Source organism: Eutrigla gurnardus (assembly GCF_963514095.1).
Source record: "Eutrigla gurnardus genome assembly, chromosome: 10".
In the NCBI taxonomy this organism is placed as follows: Eukaryota; Metazoa; Chordata; class Actinopteri; order Perciformes; family Triglidae; genus Eutrigla; species Eutrigla gurnardus.
Genome location: NC_139924.1, coordinates 26,626,229 through 26,641,088, shown reverse-complemented (window position 1 = coordinate 26,641,088; position 14,860 = coordinate 26,626,229). Strand labels below are relative to the sequence as shown.

General features: G+C 41.5%; 2 protein-coding genes across 2 annotated transcripts in view; one reads left to right on the top strand and one right to left on the bottom strand.

Moving 5' to 3' along the window:
• The window catches only part of nek8 (NIMA-related kinase 8), a 73,458-nt gene that overhangs the window by 52,574 nt on the left and 6,024 nt on the right, over nt 1–14,860 (bottom strand). The gene's annotated exons all lie outside the window — the stretch shown is intronic.
• ywhag2 (3-monooxygenase/tryptophan 5-monooxygenase activation protein, gamma polypeptide 2) lies at nt 502–4,812 on the top strand. The gene is made up of 2 exons (XM_084018631.1): nt 502–718; nt 4,142–4,812. Exons 1-2 carry the CDS (start codon nt 632–634, stop codon nt 4,796–4,798), a joined length of 744 nt encoding a protein of 247 aa, XP_083874757.1. The 5' UTR covers nt 502–631; the 3' UTR covers nt 4,799–4,812.

Genomic DNA, 14,860 nt, shown 5'->3' with positions numbered 1-14,860 from the left:
ATTTAATGCACAAAATGTGTGACAGGGAGGTTAATGTCCATTATTGCTGTATTTAAAATGCTGATTTCACTTATGTGATGAGACTTTACCTACATATTGAGTGTGTGGGACTATAAAACGAGAACGATCTCATGTCAGTGATCCACACGTTGGGATAAAACTGATCCACTGCCCCGCCAGCAGCCCCCACAGTGAGATGCAGGTACCACACCCATGACCCCCCCACCTCCACCCCTCCCATAATCAGTTCATACAGGCCTCTGGCTCCAGCTTCAAAGACTCCATTTCCCACAAGGCCTCCAGCCCAGCTGCTGCCATCCATCCATCCCTATTGGCCTCTGGTTCCCATGTATGGAGTGTTACATCATTGGCACAGACACCCACCTTTCTGAGTGATGACGCAGCCGAGGAAGAGCGTGTGAGGAGGGGTGAGGGAGGGAGGGAGGGAGAGAGGAGAGGGTGTCCCGTCTGCGCGGAGCACAGACAGACAGCAGAGAACAGCTGCAGCATTAGGTTCGCGTAGGATTTCACTGCATTGCGATTTAAAAATATCAATCATTTCATCTCCCAAAATAAAAAAAAAACTCAAGTAGAGCATTTCGATTAAGTAACTAAAATATCATTTAAAAAAATGGTTGATCGCGAGCAGCTGGTGCAGAAAGCCAGGCTGGCTGAACAGGCTGAAAGATATGATGATATGGCAGCTGCTATGAAATCGGTAAGTCCATTCAAACAAATAAATACATTCATTTTAATATTAATATTGTGACTTGTATGAATAACGCTTTTGCTGTCTGTGCGTAAAGGCGCGTTACGCGATCTCGTGTTGGATGTGAATCTTGGGGGGGTTGCACTGCTGGCTTGATGTTACTGCGCTACAAATCTCAGAAGAAAAAATGTATATCTTTATTGTTTTGTCAATTCATCGACAGCTCAGCGTCTTTTTTTTTTCTTTTTTTATCCCCGAGTCCAACTCGTCTGCTCCTTGGGCGGTGCCTTTCTGTCGGATCACTGAAGGGATATTACAATGATCTCCCCGTTAATAAGAGGCTTGTATCATATAATGGCTCTGCTCTATTACATTTGCTGCCCCCCCCCCCCCCCCCCTTTTTTTTTTTTTTTTTTTTTAACCTCCCCTCCCTCCATTATGCCTCATTTATAAAAGCTTCTGCTGCTTGGAGCCATGTGAGGTTGCTGGGAAAAAAGCCCATCAACTGCTGCTTCCCCCCCCTCCTCCTCCTCCTCCTCTTCATCCTCCTCCACCTCCTCTCTTTGTGAGATTAATACAAAAATAATCTGCTAATTTTTCTTGCAAGCATAGGGAGATTTTTTTTTTTTAATTACCACGATTACATAATAAAAATGCTCCAAAAAAGAGCCCCTCAAATCTCTCTTTCCTCTAAACAAACGTAGGAGGCAGCAGAATCTCTCTAGAATATTCTTTGTCATATTGCAGTCAATATGATCAGGATTGTGGGCCTTTTTTCTTCTTCTCTCTCTCACTTTAGTCCTCATACATGCGTGCTGTTTCTGTGTCAGATTCCTCTCGATATCCAGCAGTAATGTGAAGTACTTTATGGTTAATATGTGTAATATATCTCTCTCAGCTCTTATTGGCCAGAAGGTTGAGGACAGAGCCTTTTGTCTGCTTGTCAAAACTCTGCCCCCGGCCTTAAAGAAATTCTGGGAACTGGATTGACCATGGGTTAAAAAAAAACTGCTGTGTCACACCAGCACTTACTGGAACCGATAGCATCCTGGGAGATTCACGTGAGCTCACATAAAATCATCATGCCAGCTTTTAAAGGAGGTTTTTTTGGATGACGTTCCTCAGGGAGGGATGGAGCGAGCCCCTGTGAATCATTTGTCATGGTGTGTGTGTGTGGGTGTGTGTGTGTGTGTGTGTGTGTGTGTAGGGAGGGATTCCTTTCCCTTTAAACAAATCTGCCATGTCAGTGCGGTCCAAACTAGGCCGGGGTGTGTACTCTCACTCTCTAATCAAAAAGGGAATCCCTCGCCATTAAAGCCAGAAATGACGAAGCGACATGGAAATATAAACCGTTTATTCTCATCATAAAAGCCGTTTAACGTGCAGCTTTTCAGATTTATAATTATGGACATGCTAGAGCTGCAATAATGGTTAATTTCTTGTTCAGTCGATGAATCATTTGTTCTAAAGGATGTCAGAAAATAACCAAACATATTTAGTTTGCTAAAGGCTAAAGTACTTTAAACTTGCCTTCTCTCTGCTGGCCACCAGGGGGCGACTCCTCTCTGGTTGTATAGAAGTCTATGAGAAAATGGTCCTACTTCTCTCTGCTGGCCACCAGGGGGCGACTCCTCTCTGGTTGTATAGAAGTCTATGAGAAAATGGTCCTACTTCTCTCTGCTGGCCACCAGGGGGCGACTCCTCTCTGGTTGTATAGAAGTCTATGAGAAAATGGTCCTACTTCTCTCTGCTGGCCACCAGGGGGCGACTCCTCTCTGGTTGTATAGAAGTCTATGAGAAAATGGTCCTACTTCTCTCTACTGGCCACCAGGGGGCGACTCCTCTCTGGTTGTATAGAAGTCTATGAGAAAATGGTCCTACTTCTCTCTGCTGGCCACCAGGGGGCGACTCCTCTCTGGTTGTATAGAAGTCTATGAGAAAATGGTCCTACTTCTCTCTGCTGGCCACCAGGGGGCGACTCCTCTCTGGTTGTATAGAAGTCTATGAGAAAATGGTCCTACTTCTCTCTGCTGGCCACCAGGGGGCGACTCCTCTCTGGTTGTATAGAAGTCTATGAGAAAATGGTCCTACTTCTCTCTTGATGTATTATCTCAGTAAACGTTGTAAACATGAGTTTATGGTCTCAATCTCTAGTTTCAAGTCTTCTTCAATCCAGCATGATGTTCATTTAGTACATTATGGTCCATTTAGAGTCCACCAGACCAGAAAGCAGGGGATGCTTTAGGGGGCGGGGCTTACCTGCTGATTGACAGGTCGCTGCCGCGGTCTCACTACGTCACCACTTAACTGTAAGGTTGACCTTGAATTATGAAGCTAACATTATTAACATATTCACACCAGAATCCAGAATCCAGTAAGATTGCTGCTCAGGGTACCAAATTAGTCGCGGATTAATTTCTCGATCACTTAATTGATTAATCGGCTTGTTGTTTCAGCTTGAGAAATGCATGTCGGGCTTTTTAAGCTCGAAATGCGGATCTTGGTATTTTATCGTGGATTTTACGACGCCCTTGAAATTACGACACTCGGATGCGTTCTCAGCTAATTTTTTATAACATATCAGCACAACTGTAATCCAATTGACACGGCAGTAATCAGTGCATTATAATTAAAGCGATGACCTTTTTGTTTCCCACTGAGTCAAGGTCTACATCTCCGTAGCTCCACCTCCGCGATCCTGCGCCATCTTCGTGCTCCTCGGCCTCGGCAGGAAATCTCAAAACTGAGAAAAACGTCAAGGAGGAGATTTTCAGATAATAAAAAAAAGCAGCTTTTTGTGAAACCCAAGCTATTCATAGTTCTTTACATTTCATTCCCTGTGCAGTTATTGATCTGAGAGCAGTCTCTGATGTCATGGCGTTAGCGTTAGGTAAAAAGGTCAGTTTGAGCCGGGGAGAAGGTCACTGGGACACGTGAACCGCCTGTGCAGTGATGGTTTTCACTTACACTGCAGCTGCTCGTGGGAACACTTTAACCCCCCCACCCCCCCTCGGCTGCTGACTATCTTGAATATTGTTTCTCCGTTCAGTCGCTGTCCACGAGGCCGGAGCTACTGGTGCACTAAATTAGTGAACTGGCTGACTGGGAATTACACATGACACGTGAAATATTGTGCTCTGTCAGTCCAGAGCTTTTCCCCTAAAACGAGGTTGGACGGCAGCTAACAATCTGTCAACGTTGATTTATCGTTTGGTTTGCAAAACTTTAGGAACGTTGCAGTTTCTCTATTCTTTTCCCCAAAAATCCAAAACTAAAAGATTTACAATTAAAAGAAAGTGAATAAAAGCTTCTGGAAAACAAAACGGTATTTTTGCCGAAGCAGATCCTCTTGGATTATATGTCCCTTTTTTTTCTCTGGTGCTGTCAATCAAGACGTTGGTGATTAAACGCTCCGTTGTGTCCGTCTCCTAGGTAACGGAGCTGAACGAGGCCCTCTCCAACGAGGAGAGGAACCTCCTCTCCGTGGCCTACAAGAACGTGGTCGGGGCCCGCCGCTCCTCCTGGAGGGTGATCTCCAGCATCGAGCAGAAGACCTCGGCCGACGGCAACGAGAAGAAGATCGAGATGGTGAGGGCCTACAGGGAGAAGATCGAGAAGGAGCTGGAGGCCGTGTGCCAGGACGTCCTCAACCTCCTGGACAACTTCCTGATCAAGAACTGCAGCGAGACGCAGCACGAGAGCAAAGTGTTCTACCTGAAGATGAAGGGCGACTACTACCGGTACCTGGCCGAGGTGGCCACGGGGGAGAAGCGGGCCGCGGTGGTGGAGTCCTCGGAGAAGGCCTACAACGAGGCCCACGAGATCAGCAAGGAGCACATGCAGCCCACCCACCCCATCCGCCTGGGCCTAGCTCTCAACTACTCTGTGTTTTACTACGAGATCCAGAACGCCCCGGAGCAGGCCTGTCATCTGGCCAAGACGGCCTTCGACGACGCCATCGCCGAGCTCGACACCCTCAACGAGGACTCCTACAAAGACTCCACTCTCATCATGCAGCTGCTCCGAGACAACTTGACACTGTGGACAAGTGACCAGCAGGATGACGAGGGAGGGGAGGGCAACAATTAAAAAGAGAAACCACACTCCGATTAAAAAAAATATATATGAAGGGCCGGTGGACTTTGGCAGCCGCTTTTGCCGATGATACTACCGCAGCAGCAGTTCTTTATTTTTCCATGTGTTAAAAGAAAAGAATCAAAAGAGAGGTGAGAGTGGAGGTTAAATCTTAGTTTAAATATATATAGAAATATATATACAGTTGAAAGGGGCCTCCGTCTTCTTGATTTTCTCTTTGACATTTGCCGCAAACCGCTGATATGTCAGTCAGTCAGCCTGAAGTGGTTGTTGTTGGTTGTTGGATTGAAATGGCAGCCTCACACTGGCACGCGAACTGGTCTTGTTCTGTCGAGATAAGCTGCTTAGTTAGGTTTTTGCGTGATAGAGATGCATTTGAGTCACTTGAGAGAGAGAGAAATGCTTGAATGGGAATGCCTCACACAAAACTAGTTTGCATTGGTTCCAGTGTAGTCTATAGATGAGATACACGAGATGTTAAAGTCACACAAACAAAAAGAAAAATGATTAAATCCACCCACAAAGAAAATAATTTGAATGGATAAAATAAGAATTTAGAAAGAAAATGAGGACTTATAGTGAAAACTGATTCCCTCTCTAAAGTCTGTTATGTCACTGGAACCGTTGATTCTTTTGGAGGTGAAGATTACTAAAAAGGCAGAGACTTAATGATATAAAACAAAAAAAAAAGTACAAAAAAACAACCAAAACAAAATAAAAGCAGCTTCAGAGTTTGTGGTTTACTTCTGTGTTTGTTTTATTAAATGCACTTGCCTACTATACTGTTTCTTCAGTGTAAGATGATGACAACAATAATATCGATTATTCAATATTGTGCATGCTGGTGATGTATTTATATACAGTAGCTTGACTTTATTAACTTATACTGTGGGTGTTAAGTATTCATATGATTGAGAAAAACAGGCTTTGTCTGATGTTGATTTATAATTTATAATTTATTTCATTTTTTTTTTTTTTGTTATGGGTTTTTTGATTTGCTATACCAAAATGGTGATCGTAAAAATTGACCTGTAATGGGCGTTGCTATAGTGACATGCAATATGTGTATTTAATTTGTTGCTGAAAGAAAAAAAAGAAGAAGCTAAAAACTCACCAGTGATCACTTAACCTTATCTGCTGGTGTTCGTCACATTGAAGTGTGATTATGATATATTTTTGTTTTTTTGAACAGTATTTTTTTTTTGGTCATGCTATCCAGTTTTAATAATGGTGAAGTTTTCAGGCTCAATGTTTCTGTTATGAAGTCAACAAACATGGACCATATTTTATTTCTGACAGTATATCTTTTTGTTTGTTTTTATACCTTTTAGCTGTTCCTGAGTGACAAAAAATATCTTGAATGTGAGTCATTATGTAGCAGTTGCACAAGAACCGAAATAATAGCTATGATAATAAAAAAGAATATGACTAAATTATACATGCACCATTTCCGTGGTGGTCTAGTGTATTGTTGTATCATCGCACCATGAGAAAATGTAGTTATTAAGGAAGAACATGTTTTGTTTTATGGCCTGACTTGAGAATAATCTATTTTTTGTGCCTGTATCATTATTTAATATGCCTAACCTTTACAGAAAAAAAGGCTTTATCTGCCAGTATTTTAAGTTCCTGCAAGCATGTGTGCAAGATGTAATATTTTCCTCACGTTGACATGTGTCGGACGGTACTGCTCTCTGTACAGCACATAGATATGAATATTCAACACCAAATGCACGAATAGAGTCACAGGGAAAGCAATTCAAGATATTGTTTTATTGATTAAGAAACTGGATAATCGACGTCTTTGGATGCAGAAAGCTGCTGAACGCATTTATCTTCATAATGCTGCTACTTCTATAAATTATTACATTAATATATTCACACAGATGGCAGTTGACAGGAGTCTATTTTTTGTAATAGATGGCAGGGTTTTTTGTTGGAGGGGGGAGGGGCTTACCTCAGATGTGATGGCTTAAGAGAGAAACCAAAAGCCTTAAGGTCAGTCACACATTGTTCACGTATGCTAATGGTGTCACCCTCATGAGTCAGCCTCCGTGAGCTCACACTGTATGTCACAGCTGCTTTGATTTATTTTTAGTGTAGTACAGAGATGATGAAGGTTCACCAGACAAATAGCGTGAAATCCCGACGCCAAGCTGCTCACACAGTTTGTGAAAGGAGGCGAAACCTTCATTTTCAAGTGTTTAAAAAAAGTGGAAACTCAATTCTTTTTATATATTTAAAAAAAGAAACATCAGGAGACTTTCACTCATTGCCAAGAAAACATGCATTGCTTTGTTGTGTGTTTTTATGTTTTATTTGGTTTCTGCTGACATGAAAACATCCACATTTTTTTATTTTAATCACAAATTAGATTAAAAAAAAAAAAGAGCTGACCTGCTGGGAATTAGCAAGTGGAGGGGATAGGGATGCAAAATGTATGCTCTGAGGTATTATTGGTTGCCATCTGTTGCCCATTAAAGTTATTTGTTTATCCGTATTATTCTATATTTTCATTTCTCGCCGGAGCTCGTTTCTTTTCATTCTTCATTCAACAGATTTCCAACGTTTCTGCTGAGTTTTACAGCATAAACGTTGATGCAGGAAGTCAATGTGACCTCATGTCACCCTTTGTTGTGCATCACATATCAGGTGTGTGTGTGTGTGTGTTTGTATAGAATATGAGCACAATGCCGCATGTATATGAGATGGAGTCTGTGTTATACAGCTGCAGTGCAGAGACTCTGGCATCACACACATCCACAGTATTTCTTAAATGAGGGTTTTTAAGGCCGCCTTGCTCATCATTAACTAAATCAGGGCGTAGATGAAAAAATTAAAAAAGGCTTCACGATCTGAGGCAACGAAATGAAATCCTGCAGCTCACGATGGACAAGGTGAATCTGCTTCTCTCTGGCTTTTTCGTGGTTTTTCCAGCTGAACGTCGAGTTTATCTGCACCGCGTTTCAAACAGTCACACTGATTGATTAGCTGAAGTGGCGCTGCTGGATCGCCCACCGTCAGACTGCAGCCCCTCGCTGCTGCAGCTTGCTGCACTGAAGCTTTCATGAGATGAAATTCTCAGCTTTGAAAGGTCCTCCTCGCCAGCCAATCGCTGACAGGCTCACTCCCCACAGCCACCAATCCTCTTCCTGTTGCTAGGGCTATAATAAGTATCCCACTATTAGCTCCTTGCTGCACTGCTCAGACACCTATTGCATTCTGTTAAAAAAAAAAAAAAAAAAAAAAAGCTCAAAGCACACAGGAGGCATTAGGATTCAGCACCTACCTTCAGCCTGTTTTAATGCACTGCTACACTTTCAGGGACATTGGTGTCATCATTATTGATAAATGTTGGTGACATCCCAAAACACGCAGATGATGATCGCATCTCCAGCAAATACAGATTCAATTCAGCAATTAAAGTAAAAAATAACACCCCCATATAACAATGTGTTTTAAACACAACGCAGCTCGGTTAATTGATGTAATTACATCCATGCTTTAAAAGGTCAGATCTACAGAATACATAGAAAAAGCTTCACTTATAAAGATAAAATAACCCTGACTGATCGCGTTCATCACACGAAGCATGATTTCCCTGAGAGGAGGCCGCGATGACAACGCACAAGAGATCTTTGAGTCATAATTACTTCACACACTCTTCTAACCACTGGATTCTGTTCCTCGTTAGCATCGAACTACTGATGATAAATCATCTTTGATGTTCAAAAATAGAGCGAGGAAGCCAGGTGAGTGTTGGAGATGGAACAGGTCGGTTATTTTTGCCTCTTTAAAGATAATTGTGTAGAAACCCCCGCCTCTTTTTGAGGGAACATAGGATTGAGGAACATAAGGTTGAGGGAACATATGGTTGATGGAAGATTGGCAGAGGGAACAAAGGGCTGAGGGAACATAAGGTTAATGGACCATAGGACTTAGGGAACATACTGATGAGGGAACATAGGGCTGAGGGAACATAAGGTTTATGGACCATAGGACTTAGGGAACATAGTGATGAGGGAACATATGGTTGATGGAACATTGGCAGAGGGAACAAAGGGCTGAGGGAACATAAGGTTAATGGACCATAGGACTTAGGGAACATACTGATGAGGGAACATAGGGCTGAGGGAACATAAGGTTAATGGACCATAGGACTTAGGGAACATACTGATGAGGGAACACAGGGCTGAGGGAACATATGACTTAGGGAACATAGGACTTAGGGAACATAGTGATGAGGGAACATATGGTTGATGGAACATTGGCTGAGGGAACAAAGGGCTGAGGGAACATAAGGTTAATGGACCATAGGACTTAGGGAACATACTGATGAGGGAACATAGGGCTGAGGGAACATGTCTTTCATGTTTGTCTCAGCTTGGGTTGAAACAGCCTTTTTTCTTTTCATTGTGATTTTAGACTTTTTCTTTTTTTAAACAACAACTTCACATGTTCTTAGCCATGCTAACGATGCTGCACTCCAACTCAGTCTCATGGTAGTTAATTAGTTAATTAGCTAATTAGGATCCTTTTTTTATAGTGGACACACATGATAAACACATGTGACGATGCAATGTCCCGATGACTGGACCATGAACACAGACTCACGCTGGAATCAGGCAAAAGTCAAAGTCAAACCATCAGCATAAAGAGGAAGGCCCTCAGCGATACGTGATAAAAGGCTGGACAGCTGGAGATGAAGCATTGAGACAACGAGCGTGAGCAGGTGTTTATATACTGATTGGTGACGAGGTGCAGGTGTGGTGAGTGCAGCGGCGGGAAACTGAACAATGGGAGGAAGTGAAACTTGAATCAATGAACAGAGTGAGTGGAAAACCCTAATAAATACAGGAAGTGAGAGGTCAGTGGGGACATATGATACATCCAATTGACATACATTAGTTTGCTGTGAAAACAGATCATTCGTGTAAATGTACACAAATCACTTTTGTGACATTACTGCAAACTATCATAGCTTTAGAGCCTTAGTTTAATTTAAATCCAACAAAGGTCTTAACAACCAACCTCTTCTTTTGTTCTTTTTTACTTTTAACATCAGATTTCTTGATTGATTGATTTTTTGTTTAAAAAAAGAAAGAGAGAAGGGCTGAGCTTTGTTGCAGTCTATTGATTTCCTTTGTTAAATGCAGCATTTCTTGTCTACAAATTCCGTTTAACCTCCGGTGGATCATCAAACAAACCACATGGCTGTCAAGTCTGATTCAGTCATTTAAACTAACTAAAGCTCATTTACAAAAAAAATGAATAAAAATCGACAGCTTTGTGAGTTTGGACGTCAGGTTCTGAAAAGTGAAGCCAAAGTCGAAGTGCCTTAAACTTGCATTATCTCGACTGGCCATCAGGGGGCGACTCCTATGGTTGTAAAAAGAAGTCAGATTGCATGGAAGTCTATGAGAACCATATCCTCCATTTCCCCATAATTTAATCTGCTCTCCTCCACTTTAACTGAAAATCGTTATTTCTTTCATATCATCGGGACATTTTCAGTCACACACTACCGAGAGTGACATCATCGATGCTAACGAGGAACAATGATTCCGAGATTCGCCAAAATCCAAGATGTCGATGCCCCAAAATGCCAAACTGAGGCTTCAAAAGACAAACCACTAATCAGGTGTTTGTAATAAAATCCTAAATGAACAATTAATTCTATTATTTTCTGCTATAATCACTGATAAAACAGGCAGACGTGTGATTTTTCAAAAAGTTAACAACACTGACACAACGTGATCGCAGCTCAAAGATGCAAAGAAGATAATAGCTGCACAGCTCCAGAAATATCCACCCATTAGAGGAGGGGGAGGAGGGGGAGAAAAGAGAGATGGAGGAGAAAGAAAGGGGACCGATGTAGAAGCAGAGAACAGAGACGGATCTATAAATAGGCCTGCGAGTAGACAGTGAGTAGACCAGAGACATCAATGTGACAGCCACTCCACTATCGAGGCTATCTGCCTCTGTGCGGCTGCTGAGAGTTCACATCTTCCCGTCTGATTCATCAGTTTTTACCAAATTACACGCAAATAATCAGCATCTGCTTCCTTAAAGTTGTTATTATTATCATTATTATGAGTTGAAATCATAGGACGAGGAGCGGTCCTGCTGCTGCTGACAGCTGTTATGCATGACTGCTGCAGAATGAATAATTCAAGACAACATTTAGACTTTGTATTATTTATAAAAAAAAGTGCCACAATGTTCAGCTGAAGGTTTTTAAGGGACTATTTTTAAGGGAGCACGCGTCCCAAAAAACATCGCAGGAAGCAAAGTGTCGTCCCGAATCCCCAAATAAACGCTCTCCATCTGGCTGGAGCGTGCAACACTGCTGTCATCTCAGATGATCAAATCCCCCGAATAATACTGGAAGTGATTATTCATAACTACAGAGGCTTGTGTGATGAAGAGAAGTTGGAAAAAGGTGAGTCTAAAATTAAGTCCCCTCCCCCCCCCCCCCCTCCTCACTTCCTGTCTCACAGTAACGTCACACCGATCGAGGAGGATCTCACTCAACGAAATGTGCTCAAAATCCATGATTTAAACTCTTATTTTAAGTGTTGACTATAACGATGTACTTAATAGTAGATTATAGTCTATTCTCAAACATAAAGCTTAAAACATTTCATCAATTTCCTCTAAAATAAGGTTTCAAATACTTACAATAATGATCATCTGCAAAAACTAATTGAGAAGCAAGCACATCATTTCCACTTCAACATGCAAATGTAAGATATTTCTTTGTAAAGCCAGGAAGAAGATAATTCTGTGGCTATTTAATAAAGTAAATATAGTTTCCTTTAAACCCGTTTTAAACCCCCACTCACCTTATTGTACGTCTTGCATTTCTTGTGTATAAAAGTCGTTACTAAAACCGTATAGTAGTACCTTTTTTCTCTATTTAGCTTCACTTTCAGTCCCATTGTTGAGGAAACATCTAGCGGCTAAAGATCGAGGAGACGATAAGGAAATCATTTGTAATCACTGTGAAATAATCTGTCATTTAGACAATATAAACTACAACATGTTTGTGTTTAAACTCTAATTTTTTACATCATGAACGTCCATGTAAACGCTATATCCCATTTATGATAAAAAAAACTGGATAAAAACCAAAATCAGGAGTCTAGTGTGCAAGTTAACACAATCACATGTGTTTTTATACAAAATCAGATGAGCTTATTAAGGTTTTGACCAGTTCCCGTGTAACCAGAGTCCCCGATGGCGATCATCCTAAACATTCTTCCTGGACGTCTTCGGTGGGAGGACCCGGCACCACCGGAGGAGGTGACCCCTCTGTGTGACCTCCTCTGGTGGAGGGGAGGCGTCTGCAGCGAGGAGGAGGAGGAGGAGGAGGCCACACACACACTGTGTGCTAAATTTAGCTGCATCTGTATGAGAAAGGCAGATTAGATGTGTTTGCCTTCGTGCATCATAAGAATTTGAATGTGTGTTTGGATCCAGCTCTTACAGTTACAGCTCCGTGGCTCTGCCTGATGTACGAGCTGGTGACTCATTATGTATGTGGGCACAGGGGATTCCCAGCAGTGAAGAAGAGAGCTTGAGGGGGATGTACAGCCCGGTCGACCGCGGGGGGGGGCAGCGAGGTCGTGGTGAGTAAAAAGCAGCGAGGGAGAGCGGTGATGTGGAGCTGCAGCGGTGAAACGGTGTCGACAGCGAGAGCCAAGAGGTCAGCGTTTTAGCTAAATATCTGAGACTGACAGAAGGTTCTGGAAACCCCCCCCACCTAAACTACGACACCATAGTTACCGCCCCAATCTTAAAAACACAGCAGAATATAACATTGCATTGAAGCACCGAGGCGGCGAGCTCAGGGGGAGAAAAAGAGCAGTTACACGGTGAAGTTACTACTCTGTATGAGCGCAGTATTGTGCTGTTGCATGGCAACAGTTTCCACAGAAATCTTTGCTCAGAAACACTCCTCTTTGGTCTTCACATAACTGCAACGGCAGAAAAAAACGGGCTGACTGCAGGAATACAAATGGTCTCATGAACCATTTCAGCTCGAAAGAGGCTGAAGGGTTTGATTTGAACGTTTCCACAGAGAATGTGGAAGAGAGTTTATTCTAAAGTCACACATATATTGCAATTCGTGATATTAAAACATGTGTATTCCCTCACATATGAGATACAACTCCCTGCATAAATAAAGGATACATTTAAAAATCTATTTTATCTTTTAAATTGCATTTTCACATCTCTACCATGACAGCGAGCTAGACAGCTTTTTTAAGTCACTCGTGACGATTTTTATTATTTAGATTATCCCGATAACAGAAATACACTCTCAGCAACAATGAATACCATTTTTCCAACTGAAATTTTAAATGTGTCATCATACCTTGATCACATATGTCCAAGTGTGACCAACACTATGATTTAAAGGGGACATATGTGGAAAAACTGTGTGCATAACATTCTAGGATGTGGAGCTGCAATAAATATCGAATAAATAGAGGAATTTTTACCCTAAATTTACATTTTTATATGAAATGAATCATTTTGGCTGAACATTGAGAGCTTTTTCTCAACTCTACGGGAAAACGATCTTGCTGGGGAGAGGCTCCTCCCACACAGAGTTTAAATACAGAGCCCATCATGAAACTGTGACATCTGATTCTCCCAGCCAATCAGAGCGGACCGGTGCTTTTTTCAGGCTTAAAGAGACAGAAATCTGAAAATGAGCCCCCTTTAATCTGAAATCTTGTCTGCTGTTATATCGTACATTTTTATATATTTTTCTTTTGGTATTCTGTTGTCACCAGTTGAATGTTTATAATTGTACTCATTTTAATATAATTTTACATTTTTATCATTTTTCTCTTCACCTGCAGTCACACAACATCAGTCTGCTGTACCAGCTATATATATATATATATAGCTCATTAAAAACCTGCCTCTGTGAAACCTCAACGTAATAAACCTTGAATTTGTGCAGCATCATGTCTCCGACTTATCCTCAGAAGTATAAGGTCTATTTCTGCAGCACGATCAAAGGAGGCGAAGGGAGACGTGTTGACATCTTTTGCATTTGGATAAAATCAGATCATGTTAGATTCATTTTTAGGGTTTTTAGAAGGATATATTTTGGATTGTATTATGATTTTACATGAATATCTTATTGTCGACTCGGCCGTTTTGAATGGTGATTCTGAAGCTGTAATCAACCAATGATAATCAAGAGTGCTATTTTTTTTTTTTTTAGTGTTCCTGGAGCTGGAAGTGTCTTGCTCAAGAGCACTTCAGCCCTCAAACTGAACCTCCTGGTTGGTTGTAGTCCTCTGTACTTGTGACACAATGCTGCCCTCTACTGGCTACCAGAATGCTGCGCATGTGACACTGAAGAAAAAGGTTTTAATAACCAGACTCCAGTTAGCTGGTCACTGCAGAGCTTCTTTTAAGTTGTGACTAGAATACATGGTGATGTATTTATATAAGCAATAAAGCTTTAATTATTTTATGACCTTTCTAAATAGTATTATGACATTTTAAAAGGCTTATAGGATGGGGAACTAACAACAAAGAGAATGCACAAGGTCGCCATCTAGTGTTTCACATTCAACACAACAACGCTGCTGCATGTGACAGAAGATTACACCAACTGTTCAAAGTCACTGATTAAAATGACAACCTTTATTGTCTCCAATAGCACAATCATTATCATCAACAGCTGTAGGAAAATGTAAAAATATATTCTCTGTGGAGCATATTTACATGTTTAACAACAATTCCACATGAAATGCATGATATCACGTCCACCATCTGGAAACAAGCAGAGTGGACAGAATGAAATCTAATCTCACTTTATGTATTTAAAGGTGCAGTAAACGGGATTCTGAGCATTAATGTAGCAGAGAAACCAGAGAATGACTGTAGATTTGTCTTTGTTTTTCACAATGCATGATGGTATGTAATACTTGGTTAGTGACCATCGGTTGTCACTACTTTCCAAGATGAATAAGGCTACTTTGACTCCACTATAGGGTATAATAATTCTCACTATACATTCAAACAGCA